The sequence below is a fragment of the Larus michahellis genome, chromosome 3 (assembly GCF_964199755.1).
Source record: "Larus michahellis chromosome 3, bLarMic1.1, whole genome shotgun sequence".
Lineage (NCBI taxonomy): Eukaryota > Metazoa > Chordata > Aves > Charadriiformes > Laridae > Larus > Larus michahellis.
In genome coordinates this window covers 79,887,412-79,902,626 of record NC_133898.1, presented here as the reverse complement: position 1 = coordinate 79,902,626, position 15,215 = coordinate 79,887,412, and the positions used below count along the sequence as shown (strand labels likewise).

Here is a 15,215-nt window from a genome sequence, read left to right as displayed (position 1 = left end):
AAGTACAGCATGTTGTGGTGTTCAGCAAAACTAAAGATGAAACGAGAAGTGTGTAATTCTCTGAAACATAATACTTCAAAATCAGGATTTGCTAGAGTCAACTACAAGATTAAATTCACTCCTAAATAGAGAAAAGCTGTACCTCTCACAACATATTCAAGGGCCCAGGCACTTTTTATTTTTAGTAAAGATCAAATGCTACAAGGAAATCTGCTAACCAAGAGAATTACCAAGCTGATTTACAGTCTGCATGAAAAACCTGTACAGAGAAGTCCTGTGCACCATGAAATCCCACTTAAACTGTACCTCAGAAATGTAAATAATACTGAGGCATTCTGCCTCTAATTCCTGCAGTTCCTTAAGGGTGCAAACCAAAACTATACTGAGGTGATGAAAATTTGACTTAACTTCAGTTTAGAAACTCTATGTTCACAGATGCCTTCCAAAATTATGTCTTGCATAATCTGCTTAGACACTTGGAATGCCCCATAATCCTCAAACTTCTGGCAAAGCTACTCTTAGCTGTTTGAGGCTCTGCTTTTGTAAATGGCCAGGGCACAATTGCTGCGGGTTGCTATGTTGTGCTGGGTGTGTTTCTCCTGCCTCATGGCATTCAGGAGCCACAAACTAGATCCTGTCATTCCTTACGGGAGAGTTGCCTGAATTAGGCACTGAAGTGCATCAACAAGGTTTGCTTTTGCAACCTCAAAATCACAGAGATGTTGAATTTCAGGCATGTCTTGGGTGCCTAAATCCAGGCAGGAGGCGAGTTTTGGGGCACGCTGTTCCTTACAGCCACTGTCTTTTTGGGCTGGTTTGGATACCTGTAACCGGCTTCTGGGGTTACTGCGTGTGAGCACCATCTCTCCCTGTTCAGCGTAAAGGGAATTTAAGCACGTGACTCAGCAATGTGAATTACATCCTGGAGTTGGACACTCAACTTCTAGCTGGTAACATAAAACCAGAAGGGACCACTAGTGGCATCATACATGGTCCCCTACAAATGAAGAGAGCAGCACAAAGGGCACCTGACTACAGAGCATCCTCACAACCTCCGTCCTGCGGGTCCCAAAACACACCTTAGCGCTATGTAGTAAGCTAGTAAAAAGAAAAGTCCAAGAGTACAATGAGTTGCAAGAAGGACGTAGGTTTGATCAAGACATTGCTAAGGGCCCAAGGCCTGTAGCTCTCTACCATGAGATCCTGGAGCACTTCAGAGGTCTGGGTTGGGTGTGTGCTTTGGCTGTATCTTACCTTCAAGTCAGGCTGAGAGCTAGGAGTGATCCATCTCCTCTATTTGTGTTCTGGTCCTTGAGGGAAGGACCCTGGCAAAAAGGTTGGGAGGGAGCACCAAGGTCCTTGCTCTGAGCATCTGCATTTTGCCTTTAGCAGGGGCTATTCCTCGGTGCTTTGAAAGAGGATGTCATCTTGTCTCCCAGAGCCAAAGCAAGGACAAAGGGCATGAGTCCTATTTGGATTGAACTCCATGTAAATTTAGAGAATAATTATGTTAGTTTTGGTAAGATCCTCTGGGTAACACTTTATCAGGCCCTGGAATTACAGTCATCTTTGGTGTGGAAATACAGTAACCAGCAAGATTACACAGACACATGGGATATCAGTGTGAAAACTAGCAGACACTGAGCAGGGGTTGGGTCAGGACAGGAAGGACGATCCTCTTCCCATAAAAAATGTTTTCAAGTCTTTAAGTGCCCTCAGTCTGAGGGGTCATGTTGGGCAGCATGTGGTGTGAACAAACACAAAGGTGAAGTCCCTGCCCAAAGAAAGATTACAGACCCTTATTTAAAACAAGATGCAGGACACAATAGTGCCTACTTTCATTTCAGATGCTGGAGTCTGGGGTCTGAGACTTCCTTGTGGGCAGTGGAAAGAGTGCTTGTGCCTAGGATTGTTCAACTGAACGGGCATCCAAATTATCCCACGGGCAGACCCCCTGCCTCTCAGGGCCACAGGTGTCTGATGACTGATTCAGGCATATCTGATCTCTGGGAGGTCATCCATAGACCATGGTGTGCTTCATTTTCCTCGGCTCTGCTATACTGAACTATAGACAATACCTGTACAGTTTTTAGCGAATCTGGCATCCCCATAGTAACCCGGAGCGCATCGTTCGCACTTGAACCCAGTGGTGTTGCGCAGGCAGTTGCGGCACTGGCCGGTCACTTCGTCACAGTCTTCAAAAATCAGGTTTGGGTCTGAGTTGCCACTGCAGTCACATTTTTTACAAGTGCTTCCAATTAGCAAAGGGTTCCCATAGTAACCGGGGGCACACCTGAAAGGAAGAGCAAGCTCAATGACGACGAGCAATGACATTTCCATCTGCAGTACCATTTTTTCTTTGACCTTATTTGTGTCACCAGGAATTGATGATGGTCTGCAGCTACTAGCAGACAGAAGGCAAATGAGGAGCTGTATTCCTGCAGAGGCTGTTTTGTGCTCTAATCTCAATCTGTACTGTTATATATTTTTCCCTTCTTGAACGCTCCTGGTATCTCAATCACACCAGTCTGCATTATTTTTTTTTTTTGGTATATCTTTAGCAGTAAAATGATTTGTTACCCATTGTTTTAAAATCTATGACAGAATGACCTTGGCAGAGAGGCAGCTCTAGTGTTTATTTTGGTCTCTTTCAGCTTTGGATCTTACCAACTATATTGTGTTATATAGGAAACTGGAGTAAGAGACTGCATTTCATGATGCTGAAACTCGGAGGAAGTTCAGACTTTATTTCCATTATAACGCATGTAACACAAAGTACTGCCCAGAAAAGTTTTATATAAGTACTTCTACGGTGAGGCATTCGGATTTTGCAAAACAGAATAGGCACTGAGCCAGCCTCCATTTTTCAGATTTGTTCAATGTCGGCTTGCTGGCTGAGGGCAAAAGGCTGAGAGAAGCCACCAGCCCAGGAGGGGAGGATTCCTCTGTTGGCTTGCAGAAAGAGAGAGGGAGGTGGGTAAGAAGCACTCCAGGGGAGGCCTGAAATGGGTCTAAATTGCTTTTCATGTCTTGTCACGTTTGGGAAGCATTTCAGTTGAAAAGTTGCTACACCTTAAAATGGAGGAGATGTTGAAACTGTAGTGGATTTGAAAGTCTAGACAAACTGGTAATACCTAATGCTCCTGGGTCACCAGTGACCCTAAGCTAAGACAAGAGGTAATAGATTTGGTGTCATCATTTGGAAAGAAAGGAGAGGGTTTCAGTTAAAGGAGTTTCTGCTGGTCGCAGGGAGTGTGCTTAATCCTATGAGCTAGAGGAACTTTTGCAAAACAACAACAGGCGAACAGAGCCAGCACCAGAGTGGGCATGGAGCAGCTTGTGGGAGCAAATCCTTGAGCAAGGGCATCGCTGGAGTAGCTGGTGGCCGGAGCAACGCAGAGCAGTGGCTGATAGACCGGAGGGGACAGCTGGCAGGACAGGGGCAACCCACACCTTTCATGGTGTCACTGTGGGGTGGCAGGAGGATCCATGACCCAGCAGCCTGGGGCACAGAGATCAGGGACTCCCACCCCTAAACAGGGAATGAAGGATTACTGTGGGGAGGGGAACAAGTAGCTGGTGCAGCAATTGCTCACTGAAGAAACTGGAGGATTAAATAGTTGTTGCAGTGATTTAGGTAAGGAGTAGTTATTGTATTTTATTGTTTTATCACCCTGTTGTCCTTGTCTTTTCTCCCATCCATAAAGTCCTGTTTTAAGATGCTGTTTGCTCTGATGTTTGTGGGAGGGAAGGGTGAGCTCTTAGGCAGTTTAGTTTAATTTTTGCAGGTTTCTGGCTGGGAACCTGAGCCGAGGTCTGTTGTCTCCTAAAATCTGAACACAGTCAAATCCAGGTTCTGCTCTGTCTGAACGATGAAAATGTGGGAGATCTGATAAGACCTTCCAGTTTTGATCTGTTCCTACATTTGCTGTCATTGTTTTTTTCATTTTAATAAAGAAAGTAATTTCCTCAGTGCTGCTTTGTTCATGTTCCAGTCCTGAACCCCCACAGTAAAAACACATAAACTTTTAAGCATCTTAATATAAACCACTTGGCTGCATCAAATACTGCCTTTGCCAATGGCAAAGACTCTGTTTGTCTCTTTGCAGCACTGCCAGAATCTTTGGTGCAGATCTTATCATTTGGGTGACCCAGATGTAAAGAATAAAATTGTGACCTGGAGTTCTGTGCACCCCTTGAAGGACTGTGAATGTGACATGGAGCATAATGAGTGTGATTTAGCTGACACTGGTGGAATCACTCCCCATTCTCATGGGAGTTAGAGCAGGAAGTAATGTGTAATGCTACTATTTAGTCATGCCAAAAGTCTTGCTATAATTTCCTAATATTTCAGCCAACATGAGATTGTAGTATTTTCCCAAATTTGAGAATTTCAGTGTTTACGATGTTTGAACAACAACAAAAAAACGCTTTGTTTTTTGGTTTTTTTTTTGTTTTTTTTAAAAATATGTAGAACAATTTGATTTATTCTGAACTCTCAAAATCTTGCAGAGTTGCTTTTTAATTTTCTCTAGTTCAGTATTTTCCAAATGATTGTCTGTCTAATGTGGCAACCAAGTCACAAAAGTTACTAAGCTGGGGCAAGACCAGCATTTTGCTTACCGCTATCCCTCTCTGGCTTTCAGCCAGCATCTACCAAAGACTGCATGCTATTCCCATCAGGCCCACAATGTCTGTCCTCTCAGCAGGGCAAGGTGATTTTTTTTTCTTCTTTTCTGATATATACCATTCAGTTCACTTGCCAGAAACTTAGTGGACAGTTCCTCACATCCTCACAGATATATTTTCTAAGTGCTGCTTTTTATGACCATCTAATTCACTTTTATTAGCCATATCTCCTCATCTGGAGTAGCTGTCTAAAACAAATAGAAAATTTTAGTGCTAAAAATAAATGTGTCACCTTCACTATCCCCTTCCCTTTACCACTCAGTGCATCTCATAGGGCTGGGCTGCGCTTGGCCTCTTTTGAATAGTCAGTAGCAAGTGAAAAGAGCAGAGACAGCTGGATGGAAACGTACAGCTCCATCTCTATGGTCTGAAAAGGTAGAGGCCTGCGGTAAATGTCTTTCCCTCAGTTGTATCAATAAATGGTTCTTTGTTGCTAGAAAAGAATATTTCCTCTCCCATAATAAAGCTGCTACGTTATCTTTGTTACATTTTACAGCCATGTTTGCTTCCTGTAATTATTAGTGAGTAGGAAATTAACTTCCTCTTCTCTGGCAATGCCAAAAGAACTTTTTTCCTCTATTCACTAAAGTATCATTTCTTCAGTTATCTTTTTTTAACATTTGGGCATTAACAAATCCTGGATTTCATCTGCCACCACCTTAATGCCTCTTTGCTGAAGTCTAGGAGTAAAATGATTCGTTCCCAAATTTCAAATAGGGAAACTTGTTTTCTTAGTTCCTAGCAAAGGTCTCCATGATATCACAACACCGTTTTCTGGCAAACATAAACCGGATAGGTTTGTGCCAAGCCCCTGGAGCAGCACAAGAAAGCCTCCTACACGAATGCCAGAGGAAATGGAGCAGATTGCCTCCTGGTGTGCTGCTCTGGAGATCCCAGGCACTGCCTGTGGAGGAGTGTCCTGCAGCTCACTGCCCCATGACACCCGTCACCCACCCCTGCGGAGAGCTGGGAGGAAGGGAGGTGAGCAGGATGTAGCTGTCCTCTCCCTGGGGACACGAGTTGCTATTTGGGCTGCAGGGAGGGACAGGGGCAATGCCCCTTCTCGCTCAGGATCCCTCAGTCCTCCTGCCAGCATGTTGAGGGCACGATAGCTGCCAGTGGGAGCAGGGGGTGGTGGCAGTGCCCAGCAGCAGCGTATGTGAGGTAGGGAGTTGCTCTTTAGGAAGCGGACAGGAGCAAGCAATGCATTTCTCATTAGTTGTTGAAACGCTAAGGAAAGTCCCATTTGTCACTGCTTGCCACTTACCCCAGCAGTTAGTCAAGGACTTAACAAGGTGACCAGGACAGGCTGATTTCTTTCTGTAGCTTTTTCTAACCCATGTACGCAACATTGCCTTTCTTGAGACAGATGCACTGTGTCAGGCTGGGGAGTGGCTATTAGAAAACAAAGCTGATGCTATTTTCTGCTGTTACTATGCATCTGCTACTCATTTCATAGGATTTGAATTGCTTGTAGTTTAGGTTGACATTTTAATAACCATTAAGAAACCTCACTGACCTTTTAATTGTCTGCATTATTCTTTGTGTATATATCTGACATTTTGGAAGAACAAAAGAATACAGCCATAGGCCTGGAAACAAGGGTGGGTTTTTCTATTTTTGTGCCATCTGTCTAAAGGGCTTTCACTATTGCTGTCACCATGTTAGTGATGCCAAGGTAATATGTTGATGTTTTTGCATCATCTGTAAGGGCAAAAGCCTTCAGTCTTTTTTTCACCTTTTTCATATTGATTTCTCTTTGCATCTTAAGCATCCTCTTTCTCCCTTCTCTGATAGTTACATTAAGTATCATTTGAATTCAAGACTTACTTACCCATTAATGACAGTGGACTGAAGTCATGACAGTAAGTCATCCTGTTAGTTTCTTACCTTTCACAGTTGGGTCCTGCATAGTTTTCCTTACAGACACAGCGCACGCTTCCACTTTTTCTGTAACAGGAGACTGCAAAGCTGGAATTTCATTAGAATGAACAGTTAGAATAGCAGGCAATGGCAAACACTTGGCAGTATTTCTTTATTACATTATGGACATTCGTTGTCAGTGTGAGCTCTGGCTCTTGGTTACGCGTTGCTGAGTAGGTATTCTTAGGCTCTGTATGTTATTCACATTATACCCCTCGTTTAGTCTTTTTAATTAGTGTAGAAAGCATTAATTAGTGCTCTGGGGCTATATAAATACAAATATATATAAGTTCTTGTCTTGCAGTGTAGATCAGACACACCTGCAGGTTTTGATGCACACATTTTAGATAAGGGACTTAGGATAAATGTGCATGTCATGTGAGCCTAATGGCTTCCTGTCTCTTATTCTAAGGGGTAAAATATTGCTTCTGAAAGACACCACAGTGAGCACTTCAGGAACTGAGATTCTGGAATGAGCGCATCACTTTCCTATGCAAATCCTACGGTTTTCCTCAAATCCGATCTGGAAAGTACTTAGTGGTGAAAACTCACCTCAGTGACGCCAGCCTAATTTACAGTAACTGAGGCTGCTCTGCCATCTCTCTGAGTAAGCTTGAAAGGGTCTGGGGCCTCTTCTGAGACCAACATGCCACACAGGGATACTGATTGCAGTAATGGCTTGGGCTGCAATTTTCACTGCCGTGATTCTAAATCATGGATTCCTTTGCTTCCTTATGTTTTCAGGATTTAACAAATGTTTAACTAAAAATGAGACCCAAGGAACAGCAGCAGCCAGATGTGGAAAGTGCAAATTGTATACTCTTCAAACACAGTGGTAGACATGGCTTAAATACATTTGCAGGAAAAAGACATACAGTCCTAAAGATGTTTCCAGTTATTTTGCAGTATGTGTGAGTAAATTCCTGCCAGCACTGGAATGCAACCAAACTAGTGAGTGGCAGCAGTTGCCAGCTGCAGGCCCGTGGTTGCTAAAACACAGGCCCCACGTCATACAGTGCTGGGCAGCTGTGGCCAGGTTGCATCCCATTTGCACAGAAGGACAAAAGACTCAGAGTGATGGGAAAGAGCATGATCCACACACTACTTATTCCAAGAACAAGCAGCATTGAAAGGTGACAAGAATTCCTGCATAATTTCGGTTCCCACCAGCATTTCTCGGCTGGTGGGACAACCAGGGTCAAATAAATCTGTGTCAGGATCTGTGCTGTCTCCAACTATTTCATATAACCAGGGAGAACATAAAATGAGATTCTTCTCACAGAATTCACAAATTAACTTCAGTAAAGCTTTTTTGAGAACATATCAAGAAAATCCTAACAGTTTGGCAGCCTTCCTCTTCTTTTACAGAGGCTAATTCCTTCACGTAGTTGAAAAAACCCAACATTGTGTATTTAAGTTATGAACTAAGACAGAAGCCTTCCTGAGGTTTTATATTTTTTGTTATCTTTTAGGAGAAAAAAGTTTATAAAATTCCCTCAGGTTTGAAAAGAAGTAACATCTGCTGGACTGTGAAGCAATCTCCCTCCTCCTTTTATTCCAAAGAGATGAGATGTGTAATGTCCAAAAGTTATTCCAAAAGTTCCCAGGATAGCAGATATGACGGTAGTCTGGCCAGAAAATCTAGGAACACACAGATAAGTCCCAAGAAAAAGTATGTGTCTGGTGAGTCTGTCAGTTTACAGATTTGGTCACTTTGTCTAGCTATTATGAATTTGCTGGTTATTTCCAAAGTAAAACAGAGTACAAAACAACATCCTTTGGATGTTCTTTATTTAAGGCTTTTAATGCTTCTCTGCTTTCTGGTAGAGTTACTGTTTTGCCTTAATATAAGTGGAGTAGGATTAATGGAGGAAAAATGAAAAAATTAAGAAAGAATGGTTGTTCTTTGAATTTAGTTATGCAAGGCTGAATGTTGCTCAGTCATTATTATTTGCCTGTTCCAGCCCCAGCTGAAGGCTATTGCTGTGGTCAGTTGTCTCTCATGCAAGAAGCTGAACAGGCAATTTCTGCATGCTATTTGCCTCAAAATGAGGCAAATTGCCTCAAAATGAGGCAAATTGGGATCAGATATTCCTTTAACTATTGCCTTCAGGACTTTTCCGAGGGAAAACCCTGAAAAATTTAAGTGGATTTTTACTGAGGTAGTTTTAAAGGGTTGACAGAACATAGAATATTCTGAGATGGAATCCATGGATCATGGATCCATGAGGATCAAGTCCAACTCCTGTATTACTGCTAATATTGAAGCATCTGCATTCAGCCTCCTTGCAATTTTGTTCCCCCTTCCCAATCCCATGCTGCTGTCCTTCTGGGTGCAGGGCTTCTTTATCTCTAGTGGTCTCGAATAGGAGAGGAGTATGTCCCTAGCACAAGGGCTAAGGAGCGTGTTGAAGCAGGGAATGCTCCTTGGCCTCTGTGCCCATCTCCCATAGCACTGGCAGACGGCCTGTAGCTCAGGTCCCTGCTGGTCCCACCGCACCGAGCCTTGCTGGGCCGGTGGGCCGGCTGGCTCCCTGCAGCTGGGCGGCACTGCTGCAGAGCCCTGTGGGCTGTAGGACTGGGTGAATGCAAGTCTGGCCATGGTCTGTCAAATCGCACCGTAGGGAGGACAGCCTAGATGTTCGCTTGGCTGTCTGTGCTGGGTAGGGACTGGGTCTCATCCCGCGGTAGTGCCTCAGGCACATGCAGCCCAGGTTGTGGTTGAGAGAGCTGCTCTCTCTCTCAAGTGACTGCTCTGTGCCCAACAGGTTAAAAAAACCATCACTTTCCTTTGCTAAGGAAAAAGCACTGCTTCCGACTGTTGTATTTCTACTATTTCTGGCATTACAGATGCTACTGAAACTGGAGGAAGCGGTCGGCTTTGTCTGTGAACTCACTCACTCCTAAACCTTTCTACATATGAGCAAAGCCAGGTTCTTCCCCTGTCTCTGGAGGATTTTCTCTCTAATCCAGGCAAAGCTGCAGTTTTTCAACAATGGCTGTTCTCCACCCCACGGCCCTCCTCACATATCTGCAGCTCACTGCAAAAGCCAAGAGGTGATCTGCGTGAGTTTGGCTGAGTGATTTTGCTTCATTGCCATTTTGAGCCTGTGCCACTGAGCAGCTGAGCAAAATGCAGCTCATCCCACTTTAAGGCTGTATGAGTAATCCTATAGCAACAGCAAACAAATACAGTGAGGAAATTCCCCTTTGCTGAGAAGCCCGGCTGACAGCAAAATAGGAAACAACACAAGGGGAGTATGTAGCTCACTAAAAAATAGCTTCAACCCGTTGGCAAGTATTTACTAGCATCTCCTCTGTGCACGACAGTGGGATTTGCAGAGATGCTTCTCCCAGAGTACGGACCTCAAACAACAGGAAGCTGATAATTTCTTTCACCTGCATTACTGACGTACCACTAACAGTTTCTAATAACTGGTCATAGTTTGTAGCTGTTTGTTTCTTCTGAAGGCACAAAGTGGATAACAGCTGGAGCTCTTTTGCTTGGTCTTGGTTTTCTGTCAGGCTTCAGAGTTTCTTGCCCAAAGGTAGCTGGGCATCAGCTGAAGGGGCACCGTATCTGCCACAGGGTCCTCCAGCCCTTTTAACTGTTACTGTACTAACCAGATCCATCTGCTGATGACTCAGTAGACTGCCAGGCTCTGCTTTTTGTGGTTATCTTCCATAGGTCGTGGTTTCATCTTTCTGTCTGCCTGTCTGTATCAGTCACATACATCCCTGAAGGCACCTTCCTTGGGAATTGGTCTGTAAGGCTTTCTTAAAAGTAACTAGCCAGTTGAGTAATCTCTTCTACATAAAAGAGGGCAAACTTGAATTTGCTCAGATATTTTCCCCTCCCTCTTGGTAAGAAATGATATGAGCACTTAAGGATATTTCACACCTTCTAAATGAAATGCTGTTTCCTGTGGTTATAAATCTGAGCAGCTGGAAGTCCTCTTATTTTCCCCTGATTGAGAAAGGCAGCAGCCTTTGTCTCCTGCATCCAGGAAGGGATGCTGACCGCACCTTGGAAAGGGCCAAAGCCAGCCCAAATATCAAAGAGAAACAAACACTCGTTACATACTTGGCAAGTGCTGGCAGGGGGCAGGGGCAGGGCTGGCAGAACGTGGGCACTCCTCTGACGGCGTCACCGATGAAGCCATCCGGACATTGCTCGCAGTGCTGTCCTGTTGTGTTTCGCTGGCAGTCCTTCAGTGGGAAGAGAGAGAGTGGTGAAAGTTAAACGGAGGTGCTGCCTAATTCAGAAAGAAATCATTTAACTGAAGACCCGGCCAAGCAGAATTGGGGTTGATGCCAGACCCCGACCCTTCAAGGAGCTGACAGATGCAGCCAAACCAGCTAGCACTGCTGCAAATAAAAGTGCTATAAATGATTACACTGGCCAGCCAGAAAGTGTTGGCAAGGTGTGTTACAGGACAAAACGGACATATGTGCCTGCCAGGTGCTGGAGCAAAAGCAGCACTGCCTGTCGTGAGAGATGTCAGGGGTACTCAGGTGTGTCCGGCAGCCCTGTTTTGAATTGCCTGTGCAATTTTTTACTAACACCAAAACAAAATGAAAAATATCTGCTGGTAAATACTATCAAGAGATTTTAGCCTAGATACAAGTTTCAGCGAGGCTGCTTCTTGGACTTGATGACTGGAAAAGAGCATCGGGGGAATCTGCCTGCAAATGGTGGCTAATACACCAGTGTCTCTGACGTTTTTCTCCTGAGATGAAAAGTGTTACAGCATGAAGGGATGTGTTATCACTACACTTTGTTCTCAGCCTTAAAGGAGGTCCTCTTAATGGAGGGAGGAAGCAGGAGTTGTCTATAAGTGGCCTTTCATAAAATACAGAGCAACTGTGCAAAATGTCACTCACTTTATAAGCAAGTTTCATCCCCACAGTTTAATGTTTGTGAGGAAATATGCTTCCTCATGCAGAGGCAAATTGGTCACCAGTTGATCTTGTTGGGGCTCCATGAAAGTAAATCAAGCTGTGGTAATTCATATAGAATATTTGTCTCAAAATATTTCATGAAGCTAGGTAGAAAATTGTCCCTCTTAGATAATATTTTCAATCACAAAAAGATGTCACTGTTTGCTGTAAACAATTCTAAATAGAATTTGTAAGTCCTGCAAGCTTAAGTAAGCATTGTTACATCTTTTGGTTTACAAATGGACGCACTTAGATCCCACAGGTTATGTGGGCTTTCCCCGTGGCACGTGGCAAGGCGGTGGGTGACTGGTGCAGAGTGCATGAACAGTGCTCCTGCACACTGCAGGACTCCTGCAGAATCCCATCCCCCTTTCCACTTCATCAAATACCACCAAGTTGTCATCAAAAAACTACAAACCTCCAAATTCTACCATCTGTCTCACCGAGTTAGTTTAAAAGAGTAGGAAGAGTGCAGAAGTGCTTTTCTTTCTTGCAACTATTCAATGAATTTTACAATGTCCCTGAATCAGAACTCTCCATTTACACCACTTTGTACCAATACAGTACAGATGCAAACAGCTATGCAGGGCTTGAGGCAGCAAGGAGTCAGCTCTGTGGCAGAAATATGTGGAGAACTGCTCTGTCAGTGCATATTTGCTGTGGTTTTGGGTTAGCGTGCTTGATTCTTTCCTCTTCTGACCTACAAACAGTGGATCATGAAAACTGCAGACTGATGGATATGATTTCCATCCCTGGTAAGACGACAGTGTCTATAATAAAGAAGATGATCTCTGAGTACATGACTAAGCATCATCTGAGTCAGTAAACTAACCTGCTGTATAATGGTGCAAATAAGTTAGTGTATGAAGGACATAACATATCTGGACTTTCAAAAAAGCCAGCTAAGTTTTCAGGGCAGCTGAAGAAAGTTTCTTTTACCAATGGAAAGCTGACAGGAGGGTGTGTTTGGGTTACGTGAAATTACAAAGTTGGTAAGTAAGCTGAATGCAAGACAACCGTTCACCTGAATCCTGCAATACAAGAGCTGGGGGGCACTGACTTGAAAATGTACTTCTCTACACAGAAGGTGAGAAACTTCTGTTTGCAGAGGCAAAAAAGGGTTTCCTAGAGAAATGAATGGGCCACAGATTCATAAGTGGATTCGGAAAGGATTCAGGAAATGGATGTTGGTGGGGTATGGAGCAGAGACTTCAGAAGTGGGCCAGGTTGGGTGCCCTCCCCAGACATCATCTCCCATGCCACTGCTGGAGACCTAATATGGGCTGCAGAGACCTTTGGTCGGGCCCTGCAGGGAGCCTCGTGTGCTAAGCTCGGAGTTGGCGCAGGTGCGAGGAAATGACCGCGGTGCCCCAGTTTATTCTCCAGTCGTCATTTAATCCCATCACAGAAGTTGCTGTGCTGTCAGCAGCTGGCAGTCCCTGGAATAACAGGGAAGCTGGGTGTGGGATTTCAGGAGCACTCGCAGCAGGAGGGAGCTCCCCCCACCCAGGGCAAGGGGCGCCTTGACCTCTTTGCGGTCAGAGCTTCTTCAGCAGCACCAGCCTGGGGGTGGGTGAGTTCAGTTTACTAATTTTTCATCTGAGCCAGTCCCTACAGATTTGAAACTCATTTTCTACTCCAACCATGGCGTGTACTTTGAAGAAGAGAGTATGAAGAGAGAGAAATGTGATTAGAGAAGACGTTTAATGAAAACAAATAGTCAAGTTTCACTTGCATAGGCATTGCTAAATGTGTTTTGAATCCAAGTTTTGTAATTTTGATTTAGTGGCAGAATTTTGTCCTGGCAACATAGATTTCCCCCCCCTCCCCCCCTGCCCCCAAGTCTGTGTCCAGATATCATCAATCTGCATTGAAAAGTATAATTTCAGTAAAGGCCACTCATGCTTGTGAAAGCACATCTGAAGTTTTTTTAGCCAATATTCCTCATTTGAATCCCATTAAAGCCTCCAGTTAGGACTCATTAATTTAGTTCAGATTGGTTTTGATTCTCTCTTTTGATTCTTTGCTTATGTTGCTGCATTTTTATAGTCATACAGAACCTACTGCACAGCAATTACTTATTTCTGCAAAGCTGTGATTTGGCCAAAGAACTCTACAGCAGGTAAAATATGATAAGGAAAGGAAAAAAGTAAATTTCTTTTCCCATCGATCTTTAAATATGTTAAACACCAATAGTCCTAGAGCTAAAGGTGGTTTTTCATAGTAGTATTTGCTGTAAAGAGAGTATTTAGTATACAGAAAACCAGAATATAATTTTAACTAAAAGCCTCTAAAATACAGAAAGCTTGACTAGGAGGAGGAGGAGGAAGAGGAATGAAACTTGGTGAGAGCAGAGAAGCTGAGAGCAAACGAGGGCAGAGTGTCAGGCAGCTGCTGGGGAGATGTCCAGATCTTGCACTCCTCTTTTGCAAGAGTGCACTAACTGCGAGGCACACGGTGTGAGCCAGAAGGCACTGGAAGGCTAACACAGTTTTAAAAATAGTTTGCATTTGTCATTATTCAAAGAAAAAGTGATTTTAATGTACCACAAGAGAGAGATGAGAGCGTGGCACTGAGTGCTTAAAGAGAAAGAGCAATGCTGTATCTGAAGCACTGGCGGAGACCTCAGGTGGGCTGCATGCAGCTGTAGCCTTCATCACACTCTTCATCTGTGCTCTGAGCAACTCTCTTCACCTCTCCTGTCCTCATCTCTCCAAACAGCACATGGTCGTTATCAGAATAAATCCATTATTGGTTTCCAAAGCTCAGATACTATTGTGATGAAGAGAGCAGGGCAGCAGGGGAGCTGATGTTGCTCCTTAAATCTGCAGTGGTTTTCATCTTCTAAACTGAAGTGCTAAAAGGCCCTTTTACCCCAAAGACCCTGTTAGCTGAGAACTTGAGGCACTTCTGTAGTTTTCTCTGGTTAGTGATTATGTATTTCGCAAGTCAAAAGTCCTGTGGGTATTTAGAATCATATTTTTACAGTGATAAAAAAAGTGCCCTTATATTTTATGTTCCATTATCTTGCGTCTTCAACAAAACTGCTGACTGCAATAAGGCTATGAGACATCTCTGACAGCAGGGAGGACACCCTCCCTGCAGCTCATGGGTGATTCTCAGCGCTGGGAGGCACTGCTTTGGTAGTTTGAGAAAAGTGTTTTGTTTCTGAATGGATCACTTCTGATGGAGAAGTAACGATGAGGGGAAAAATGGAATTCCATTTATGGCAATTTTTTTTAAATTGGATTTTAAAGAAGTGCTTTGCTGTAGGAGTTCCAAGGGCTACTCTTGGTCCTGGTATTCATACATACTTTAGAATGAAAGGTATCATTTACAGTTCATGTCATAAATCGGACGTGATTGTTCACAGCCTTCCCTGTCTCAGTGGTTTGTTCAAATGTACTCACAAAATTGCGGAAACATTTACTGGTATTGGTGTCTACTTTTTCAATAAAGAAATCCAGTGTACAGTTTTTGTTTCATTTTCCTTTGAAAAACAAGGAAGACTGAAATAAAAATCTCCAGAAAATACTCTGATATGTATCTTAGGACATCAAACACTGAAGCTAGCAGAAAATTGCTGCCTGTCTTTTTACAGAACAGAGTGAGACATGGTAAAGGTCACAAAAACAGATACAACCATGCAGTTAAAAGTATTG

At 43.7% G+C, this 15,215-nt stretch overlaps 1 protein-coding gene across 1 annotated transcript in view; it reads right to left on the bottom strand.

The window, feature by feature from the left end:
• The window catches only part of LAMA4 (laminin subunit alpha 4), a 105,148-nt gene that overhangs the window by 59,286 nt on the left and 30,647 nt on the right, over window positions 1–15,215 (bottom strand). The window contains exons 3-5 of the mRNA XM_074580923.1: window positions 10,697–10,821; window positions 6,580–6,660; window positions 2,079–2,293 (exon numbers count right to left, since the gene is read on the bottom strand). Of these exons, the coding sequence (XP_074437024.1) occupies window positions 2,079–2,293; window positions 6,580–6,660; window positions 10,697–10,821 (421 nt within the window). The remainder of the gene's footprint in view (window positions 1–2,078; window positions 2,294–6,579; window positions 6,661–10,696; window positions 10,822–15,215) is intronic.